This window comes from Nelumbo lutea, chromosome 5, assembly GCF_056320005.1.
Source record: "Nelumbo lutea isolate HS-2025 chromosome 5, American lotus-T2T, whole genome shotgun sequence".
NCBI lineage: Eukaryota > Viridiplantae > Streptophyta > Magnoliopsida > Proteales > Nelumbonaceae > Nelumbo > Nelumbo lutea.
The window spans coordinates 34,916,565-34,927,079 of NC_142688.1; the positions used below are offsets into that span (position 1 = coordinate 34,916,565).

Below are 10,515 nucleotides of genomic sequence, written 5' to 3' on the forward strand. Positions count from 1 at the left end.
GGTGTCTTACCGGTTGCTTCATTGACCACCATTTCTGTTGAAGCACTCATATTCGGCCAGTTGGGTAAAAACCAGTTCAGTTCTTCACTCTAACTCTCCCCCTGAAGAGAAGAATTGGTTGTGGAAGGAGAGTAGAAGGTTTCAACTTCCAAAAAGGTGACATCCATGGTAACATAGGTACAGTGGGTGACTGGGTCATAACATCGGTACCCTTTCTGGTGTAGCGCATAATACAAGAATATGCATCGAGCTGCCTGTGGATCCAGTTTTGTACGTTGGTTTGGATGTAGATGCACAAACGCCACGCAGCCAAAAACTTGAGGTGTAATCATCAAAATAGAGGACAATGAGACATGAGATGAAAGAGCTTGTAATGGTGTTTTAAATTGACCCGTGATGGCATTTGGTTAAGGAGGTGCACGGTGGTAGCAACAACATCAGCCCAATGTCGGTTAGGTACATGTGCTCCAAGTAATAGGGCATGGGCAGTTTCGAGTATGTGCCGGTTCTTCCTTTCAACAATGCCATTCTGCTGTGGAGTTTGGGGGCATGAAGTCTCATGAAGTAATCCATGGACCCAGAAATAATCTTGGAACCGTTGATTCATGTATTCCCCGCCATTATCAGACCAGAGTACCTGGATCTGTGATTTGAATTGAATCTTCACCATTATATGGAAGGATTGAAAGACGATTAGCACTTCATCTTATGTTTTAGCAGATATAACCATGTCATGCGAGTACAGTCATCAACAAAGATTACAAACCATCGGAATCCATAAATTGTAGTCACCAAGGATGGCCCCCACACATCCGAGTGAATCAAAGCAAATGGAACTTGACTTTTACTCATACTTAAGGGATAGATGGTTCTATGACTCTTAGCTAGGATACAAGTGTTACATTGAAAAACATGTGGTTGTATATCTGAAAATAACTCCAGAAATAAATTTCTCATATAACTGAATGATGGATGTCCTAACCGGCGATGCCAAATCCAAATCTGTTGTTCCTTGGTGCTACTTTGATGATGTGTATGATGCGCTTGACCCATGCTAAGATCATCCATGTAGTAGAGCCCCCCTCGCCTAGTACCACGCCCAATTATCTCCTTGGTGAGAATATCTTAAAGAAGACAGAAAGTGGGATAAATGAGCACAACACAATTCAGATTAGAGGAGATTTGACTAATATATAGTAATTTATCGGAGAACGAGGGAACAAGCAAGGTGTTTTTCAAGGATATCGCAGGTGACAAGGTCACAGTGCCTGCTCCTGTGACTTGAGAGATTGCCCCATTGGCATTAGCAATTGTAGTCCGTCTTGGTGGTGAAGTCTTTGAAAAATCAGTAGCATCATAGGTCATGTGGTCAGTAGCTCCTGAGTCAAGTATCCATGCCTTGTTATTAATGGTCTTGTTGGGAAGATTGTTACCTGAATTCGAGAGGTGAACTTCTCCCTGTGGTGTGAATGAGAGTTGAGATTCTGTTGTAACTATTGCAGCCTTACCACTAGTTTCAGCATTGTCTTGGCGTTTTCGAGCTTGGAGTTCATGCCACCAGTCGGGATAACCATGAATCTTGAAGCAGTTCTCCCGGGTATGCTTTGAGTTGCCACAATGAGAACATTTAGTACCACCAGAAGATGCTTGAGATTTAGAGGACGTAGCAGATTTTTCGCTGCTTGCAAGCAGAGAGCCCGTTGAAGAGGTGGAGGTTGCCCAGTCTTAACACCTTTAGAGGCCAAAACTGCTCCAGGAGTTTCAATATGGTTGCCGGTTATCATGACCCTCTGTCAGATAGCTTCTCTCCGAACATGTGCCTAAGCCTGTTCAATAGTGGGAAACATATGCATTTGGAGTACATCTGCCCGAATCTTGTCTAGTTTTTCATTCAGGCCATCCAAGAAGATATACACTCTCTCCTCTTGAAGGAGAGTATTGTACCGTTGAACATCCACCGCACACTCCATTGGATTCGGATGGTGAAAATCAATTTCTCTCCACAATCCTTGGGGATCATTATAGTACTTTTCAAGAGACCCTCCAGACTGGCGCAAGTGGGTTACATGGCGCCGGAGATCGTATACTTGCGAGGTATCACTGCCATCAAAGTACGTAGTAGCCATAGAATCCCACACCATCTTTGCTGTAGAGAATCAAATAAAGTTACCAATCAAGGATACGTCCATGGAGTTAATTAACCAACCTTTGACAATAGCGTTGTCGGTGCGCCACCTTCGAAAGGTTGGGTCAGTCTGTGGAGGCTGAGGAAATTCGCCATTAATATATCCCAGTTTGTCTCTGTCAGAGATATACATCTCAACAACTTGGGACCAAAGGGCATAGTTGGTGCCATCCAACTTAATACTGATCTGAGTGGCAGAGGTTTCTGCAGTTGAGATCGGTCTGTGTAGGAGTTCAGTCATTCCGGTGGTCAATTCAGTGAGAGTAGGAGTAGACCGTTGTTCTCCAAACGGATTTGAGGTTTCCGAATCAGACATGATTGTGCCTGTCGAAGGGTGTTCTTGCCGATGGCGTTGCGGTAGTAGAAGGAAGTCAGCAATCTCCTCCAACGCTGAGTGTCGGGGAACGGTGTTCGGTCATTGCAGATCGCAAAGAGACAGGTGGATTGCAGCAGCAGTAACAGTTGTCAGCCACCGACGACCACGGTGGAATCACAGCTCTGATGTGAAGGAGATGAGGGCTGCGCTTAGCAAGAGTTCGCAGCGGCAATATCAGCGGGTTGCAGCGGCAGTAGCACCATCGACCACGATGAGGCGGTGAGATTGCAGCAGAGCACCTGTCGGTCTTGCAACGACAGTAATAGTAGCCAACCACTGGTGTCCGCAGTGGGATTGATAGTTCTGGATAGATCCACTGCCGAAGTTGCAGCGGTAATGGCAGCGGATAAAGCCACCGCCGGACTTGCAGCGGTAATAGCAGCGGTCACCTCCCGGCGACCAAGATTTTGCAGCGATCAGGACCTGCAACGAAGATAGCAGCGGTCACCTCCCGATGACCAAGATTTCGCAGCGACCAGGATTTGTAGCGGTAATAGCAACGAATAGAGCCACTGCCAGCGACCAAGATTTCACAGCGATCAGGACCTGCAACGGAGATAGCATTGGTCACCTCCTGATGACCAAGATTTCGCAGCAACCAGGATTTGCAGCAGTAATAGCAGCGGATAGAGCCACTGTCGGCGACCAAGATTTTGCAGCGATCAGGTCATCGAGTTTATCACGGATTGGTATGCTCTGATACCATGATAACTCGAGTAGAATGAGAAACTCTTCTTCCTTTTTCTTATTGTTCTTCCTTTGCAGGGAATGATATATATATATATATATATATATATATATATATATATATATACACCTCTCCTAATTATATGTAAATTCTGGTTCTACCTCTTCTAGTTACATACAAACTTAGGATGAGATTTATCCCTGAATTCAAGGGATATCCCCTAGTTTTACAGCTCACGCCAATACATAAACCCTGCAAGCTGAAAGACCTTAATCTGGGATTTGTTGGAAAAGGTGGGTCTGGAGTCCCTTGAACATAGAAAACATTAATGCCGATGATGTGTAGTGTATGATATATAGATATCTCATTCCCCTCTCTTTAGTCCCTTCAACTAGAATTCCCCATCTTAGTTTAGTGGGCATAACAATAATCTCTCATTCTTTGCGAAGTTTCTTTTCCACGACATTCCATCCACTTTGTTGAAATTCTTTCTGTCGTTTAGCCATGTAATAAGCTTCGGATTTACAATTGAAAACAGTGATGATGGGGGAAGTATCAAAACAAGTAGTCTATTCCTGGCAGTTTTCCATGCTTTACTACTGCTTCAATTGTTCAGGGGGCTTCACATTTTTAAACCCAATTTCATAGAAAACTACCACACCCAATTTTTGTCTTTACATGAATCTGTAAACTTGAACCTCTTTACATGAATTGTAAACTTGGGGTTCATTGTTGAAACTGTCTTTTTTTATTTTTTTTTTTAATATCATTTTGATTTTGCAGGCTTTAACCCGTGATCACAACTTTGGCACTGCATGTGTCTGCCGAGTTGCTCAGCACCTCCAAGAGGAAAAGGTCATTACATTGAATGCATTCATGCTGGTGTAGTAATCCAATCATGGGTCACTTCTACTGAATTAATGCATGGGAAATTTTTGTAAACAGATTCATTCTTTTGGTGTATACTAGCTCAAACTATTCTGTCTTCATTTTGATCCTTTGGATGACCTAAACTTGCTGAATTCATGGTTTATAATGCTAAAAGCACACAAACTACTGTTCATATTATCTCATGGTGCAGCATAAACTCGAAATGCATGTAGATGATGATCATCATAAACCTGGAAGGTCTCCACACCTTAATGAGCACTGTACCCACATCTTTCTTTTATTAGGTTCCATCCTCCTATACAAGCATAGAAAGGGGAAAGACCTTGTCATGACAACTTCAGAAGATGATCGAGACTTCATCTGATCTAGGCTTATTGTATCGAGTTTTTAGAGCATTTATTTTGCCCCTACAAGCATGACTTTCTGAAGCGTTAGTTTTGCTTTATACAGCATAATTAAAAGGTGAAAGCGAGCTTTCAATTCACCAAATGGCTTGTGACCTAAGGGCTCAATTAATTAAGTCATCGGTCAGTTGATAAAATCGGTTTCTGTGTGAAACTCTAAGGCAGATGGTTGTGGGCTTAGATTTTGATGGCCCACTGCCTCAATAATCCACCTCAGGGATTTTCAACCCTTCTAAATTTCCGCATGCATTTATACGTCATTGTCCTTATCTTTTTCGTTGGAACATCAGAGTGCTGACTTCATTTTCTTTGCGAACTTTTGGGGGCCAATAAATGAATTGTCCAGAATAGTAAGTTACTGGGCTGCATGCATTTAATGGGCCTATAGTGACCCAAGTTTCATAGTGGACACCATTGTCATATTCCTAGTAGGAGTTGGATTAATTTGTGATGTGGGTCCAAACAGTCGGCTTGGGGGCCATGACATCATTCTTTGTTTGTTTAAAACTATGGTCAATGCAAATTCCAATGCTTTCAGACTCTTGAGATTAATTTAATTTTGGTGGATTAATTTATAGACTCCCATCCGGCGCTTAATTTGCATTTTAAGTTATTCATCTAATGCGCCATCAACTTGATGTCAAGAGTATTAATGGGCCCTCATTTGGACTCTACCACTGATGATGATGGTTTCCAAATCTTTTCAAAAATGGAAAAGGTTGGATTCTTGGAGCATAAAATACAAAACTAAAGGCATTCAAAAATTTGCACCCGGTTTGCATCCTTTTGTTTGTGATTTGTACTTCTACCTGACAAATTTTGTATGCTTTTTTTTTTTTTTTTGTCTCATTTGTATTTATTGCAGTGCAAATTTTGCATCCCAAATACTAGTGTAAAACTTGCACCACAAACAAATAAAGTGGGGACTGTGTTATTTTGCTTCCTCTTTCCTACCTCATTCACAAACACAAACAAGTAATCCTTCCATCTCCATTCTGTTTCATATAGAGCAAAGAGTCAGAGATCACTTCATTTTACTTATTTTACTTTTGCACAAACAAATAAGACAGAATCAGATCTGAGGCAAAATTTACACTTGACCTATTTGCAATCCCATGCATTTACACCAGTGCAAATGAATATGAGCTGCAAACAAACTGAACCTTAAGATTAGTCTCTTAGGTCCAAGTCAATAAAGTTCCAAGACAAAAATTTGAAGAAAAGGGTTGTATTGGATTTTTCTCATAGGGGGTAGTAAATGAAGAACAGAGACATATTAGGGTCACATGGAACCAAAATAAATATAATAATTGACAGACCCTTACAAAAATATGGATCTTCTGTGTTACCTACCGACAACCAAGGGAGACCTTCACATGGTGGTCCAACGAACTTCAAGGCAAAGATCCCAAATTTCCATGGAAGGTTCCAAAATCTCAGATGTAATTGGGATGGCCAGTGCTACTCTCTCTAGGAATATATGACAAAATCCTTGTAAATTCCCTTATAATGTGTGATTTTAAATTACTCAACACTCCTTATTGGAAAGTACTTTTACTTTGTTTATATAATTTTCATCTTTTGGATCTTTTCTAACAGTTGGTGGACCCATCAGCCAAGTCAATCACAATTTCCAAGTATTGTAACCTTTAGAACAGACAAAGCATTAAAAAAAAACTCTACGAATACTTACTGTAATAAATTAATGTGTTATCATATCATACTAACTCATTCTTAATTCCTTTATCAATACATGGCTCACAATTTGATTGGAGTTACTTTATATAAAATATAGCTTTGCGTTCAAGGTAGTCGAGATTAGTGATTAGTCTTCTTGTGGGGTTCAATTAATGATGCAGAAAATTTATGAACCCATTGACTGAACTGAACCAACTTTTCAATGGAGCAATGGCGGATCTAATTCTGGTAGAACGATTTAATAAAGGCTGAGCAACTCCATTGAGAGCTCAACAAAGCAAACATTGCCCCAGAACTGATGATATTTGACTGAGAAGCATCACATTCATACTACCCTGGAATTTGGGATGTTTTAAATGAATTTATGCATCTTATCAGAAATTAGTTATTGAAATCCATTGGAGGTAATAGAAAACTATCATAGAAATGGTATTTCTGTTTGAGAGGCTCATTGAATGCAAACGCCTATATTTTCCATGAAACTTTCACCATTTTCCAATGGGTGACATTTAAGAAAACAATAATGAACTAGTAATTTGAATATTATAGACATGACACATTACCTCTCTAGCCACTAGGTTACAGAGCCTTGTGGATTTTTTTTTTCTCTCTTTATTCTGATTGTCAAAAGTAATATTAAGTGTCATTTTAGAAGGAAAAGAAGACTGCACAATACATGATACATGAGATCACGTCACCAACATTAATGGCAATCTACGGCTCTTATCGAAATTTCTGTATTTTCTCCGGTCTTATACGCATAATTTTCAGACTAGTACAGATTACAGAACAGTAGCTAACCATGTGACAAGGATTTCACCTGCTCACACCATCATCATCATCAGGAAGGAAGAAGGAGAGAATAAAGAGAGGGATGTAATTAATCGAAGTAATAAATTATACGTGCCATGATGCAAATGTTTAAATATTATTTCAGATTAAGAACCCATAATAACTGATTAATTTATTACAAAGAATACCCATCAGTGGAAGTTGACTGATTAACAAAATTAGGTGACCATCGTGGGGTCTCAAACAAGAAGAGAGGAAAACTTGGAAAAAGTTGAGGGTTCTGAACTTCTTATACAACTGAAAATGTTGCATGTGTCATCTCTTCTCTATACAAATTACAAAAGTTTCCCCAAAAAGGTTCTGAAAATTCCTAGAATCTGTGTCAAGTGGTAACTATCTCCCAGTTTGTTGTTGCACTCCAGAAAAAGAAAAAAAAATTGCGGTTAAAAACTAACCAGCCATTCTCCTCGAGTAAGGAGACAGACCACATACCCATGTAAAACATTCTAGAACAAACTTGTCATCATCAGAGCTCAAGAAATTAAAATAAAGGAAGAAAAGAATAACCCGCCCAAAAACTCCATTTACATCACCCATCATCCTCATGTTTGAAGGAAAGAAAAAGAGACGTGGAATAACCAGATCTTCTGCTTTCTTTGGAATGAATTCCCTCATCCGCATCTTCATGGTGATTGCCGATTCTGTAAGCCGATGTTGTTGTGTTGTTTTGAAGGACCAGAAGGTGGGATCGGCATGGCTTTAGGCAAGAAGCCAAAGAAGTAGCCTTGAATCTGAGACCTGGGCTTCTGAAAAACTTGAGTGTTACTTGAGCCTTGGCATTGTCCAGCAAACAAGATGAACACCAACAAGAACCACAGCGATAGAACCATAATTCTTCTACGAAGACCCATTTTACCAAACCAAAGAAAGATAACCAAAGAGGCTATACAAGACGGTTGACAAAGTGAGCAAGAAAGAAAACCAAGAAGAAGAGAAGGAGACAACAAGGGTGAAGGGGAGAGAGAGAGAGAGAGAGAGAGAGAGAACTTGGTTGCTAATTAAAAAATGAACGTCTAAAGAGAGGAAGTGAGGATATAGAAATGGTAGTGGCTGATGTGTTAATGCTGGATGGTGTTATGGGGAAGTCTTATTTCCGAAGGTTTTGAGGAGTAAACAATGGGGGGAGGAGTGGGAACATAGAGAATTAAATGCTGGGTGGAGATAAGATAGATTTTAGCCAAGGGTTGCAAGAGTATGTGCGTGTGTCGGGCTGATGAGATCAGAGACGCTACAAGTAGTAATGTTTTTGGTACTTAGTAATAGAAAAAGATTTAGAAGCTTTGAACGGGTCTTTAGAACAGATAAAAGGCAATAGAAAGGAGAAGGGTTACCAAGAAAAGAAAAGATTAAAAAAAGAAGAGAGTGTGATGGAGTGATGGAGAAAAAAGGAAGAGTTGTGTCCTACTGTCTTCAGGTTAGGTGAATATATGGACCCACCTGCAATTAATGGCCGACTAAGGAATTGAAACTGTTGTTTCAGACCCACAACAGAAAAACTTGTCATCCCAATCTCTCTCTCTCCGATCTTCTTCAATTAACAATAGTGGTTTTCTTTTAAAAAGATTGGATGGAAAGAGAGTCAGGAGTACGTATTTGAGTAGAGAAAGAAAGGACGAGATTTGTTTACTTGCCTGCTATTCGTGTGGGTTGGCAGGGGAGTCCCTTAATTGGGGGATGCACTGTGCACAGCTCACTTTGATACATCAGACTATCAGAGATTGAGAGAGAGAGAGAGAGAGAGAGAGAGAGAGAGAGAGTCTCAGTCACTCAGTCTCAGTTTATACGGGAAAGAAAAAGGGTGGCTAGCCGTTTGTTTTGTAGTGGTAAAGGGACAAAATAGCGTATCCAAAATGAAGGTCATGTCAAGGTATGAATACCATGGCCCCACGTGGCTCACGTGATTTGATTGATTCCTATAGACGACATGCTGACTGACTGTGTGAGAGAAAGGGAGAGGGAGGGATGGACTCTTTGTAATCTGAGCTCAACCGTATTTATGGTGTTTTACTGGATACTGCAGTCTCTCTTCCTATTGCAGAGTAGAGCTTTAGCCCATTTCAGCAAGCCTAAGCATGAATTATAATCCAATGAATAAATCAACAATTTTGTGGACTCTTCTGCATTTGCATCCCTTTTAATTTCTATCAAATCAAACACAGCCTTAATGACCCTCCCCCACACACAAAAAAACAAAAAAAAAAAAACATAGGTAACCCAAATGCTTAAGTAATAAGAATAATGAAGCTTTTAAGTAAAGTTGGAAGCCATGACAGCAGACTGTGTTTCATCTGATGTAAAAATGGTGGATGCAGCCTAAACAGATGGGATAATGAGGGTATGCATTAATGGAAGCTGGCAACCAGTTTTTCACCCAATAACCCACTAAACACAAAAAACATTTTATAAAGTGATACTTGTTAGAAGTGAAGATCGCCATCCATCGTGGTCTTATCATGTGATAATAAAACCATGTAATTGGCTTCTGGTTTCATTATCAGATCAACAGAAAATGAAAGAAGGCAAGTGTTGCTGTTACCACATTGCCTACAACACCACATCACAATAGGAAGAGCAAGAAAACAAACTACTTTTTACCTTTTTGTTTGCCATAATTAAAAAGAGTTCGTGTTCGAGCAAAAGTCCTGACTCAGTCAGGAGTTCTTTTCCACCCATGAATAAGTATTCTCTTCAAAAGTTACAATATGTCATTGTTTCACCAAACAGAAAGGAGTTAGCTTTTCAAGATTCCTCCTTATTCATGCTTCCCGAGTCCTGGTTGAGCCTTTGGAGGAGTGCATGCTGGAGAGGAGCTGATGGGGAAATGTGTGCAAGAGGGGATAATGCAGGTTAAGTTCTTAAGACCACAGTACTTAATTTGGCACAAAACTGTAGAAATTAGACCAAGGCACGCCAGTGCATGATGGGCTGTTGTGTTGATACTTGATAGGTGAATTACTTTCCAATTGCTTCAATGGCAGCCTTAGTAGAAGGCTGACTGTGTCTTCTGTTGACACATACCCCATTTACAGAGGTTGCCTTGTCTGCATCCCCACCATGTTTGACACAGTTGATACAGTTTGGACATACCAAGTTTAGCATCAGCTGTCCTGTTCAAATCTAACTTACTAGGTTTGTTTCATGTTTAACCGAGTTTGGTTTTATAGTTCAACTGTTGCAAATAGGGTGCCCACAAGGTTCCATGAACTTGCCAGCTGGCCAATGTATACACGGTTAGGGCGTAGGAGCCACCAGCAAATGACTCAGATCTAATTAGAGAATGCCGACACTTAGACGGGAAAAAACTCCTAATACTAGACCTTCAAAGCCTTTCTCATGGGTACAAGTACAAAGGAGCTACTTTAATGTCCAACACAGTTTGAATTAAAACCCAACTTGCCCTTTAAGCCAGGTTGATGTTTTT

The 10,515-nt window shown here is 40.4% G+C and overlaps 1 protein-coding gene across 1 annotated transcript; it reads right to left on the reverse strand.

Moving 5' to 3' along the window:
- Positions 1 to 1,820: 1,820 nt before the first annotated feature.
- LOC148851641 (uncharacterized) lies at positions 1,821 to 2,501 on the reverse strand. The gene is made up of 2 exons (XM_088945698.1): positions 2,207 to 2,501; positions 1,821 to 2,146 (listed from the first exon to the last, which is right to left on the reverse strand). Exons 1-2 carry the CDS (start codon positions 2,499 to 2,501, stop codon positions 1,821 to 1,823), a joined length of 621 nt encoding a protein of 206 aa, XP_088801824.1.
- Between the last annotated feature and the right edge of the window lie 8,014 nt (positions 2,502 to 10,515).

What these genes read in the sequence shown, in the direction of transcription:
- LOC148851641 (XM_088945698.1), bottom strand. Translation starts at nt 2,501, where the DNA reads ATGTCTGATTCGGAAACCTCAAATCCGTTTGGAGAACAACGGTCTACT. An exon ending in CGACAACGCTATTGTCAAAG is followed by an intron (nt 2,147 to 2,206) that starts GTTGGTTAATTA and finishes GATTCTCTACAG; the next exon opens with CAAAGATGGTGTGGGATTCT.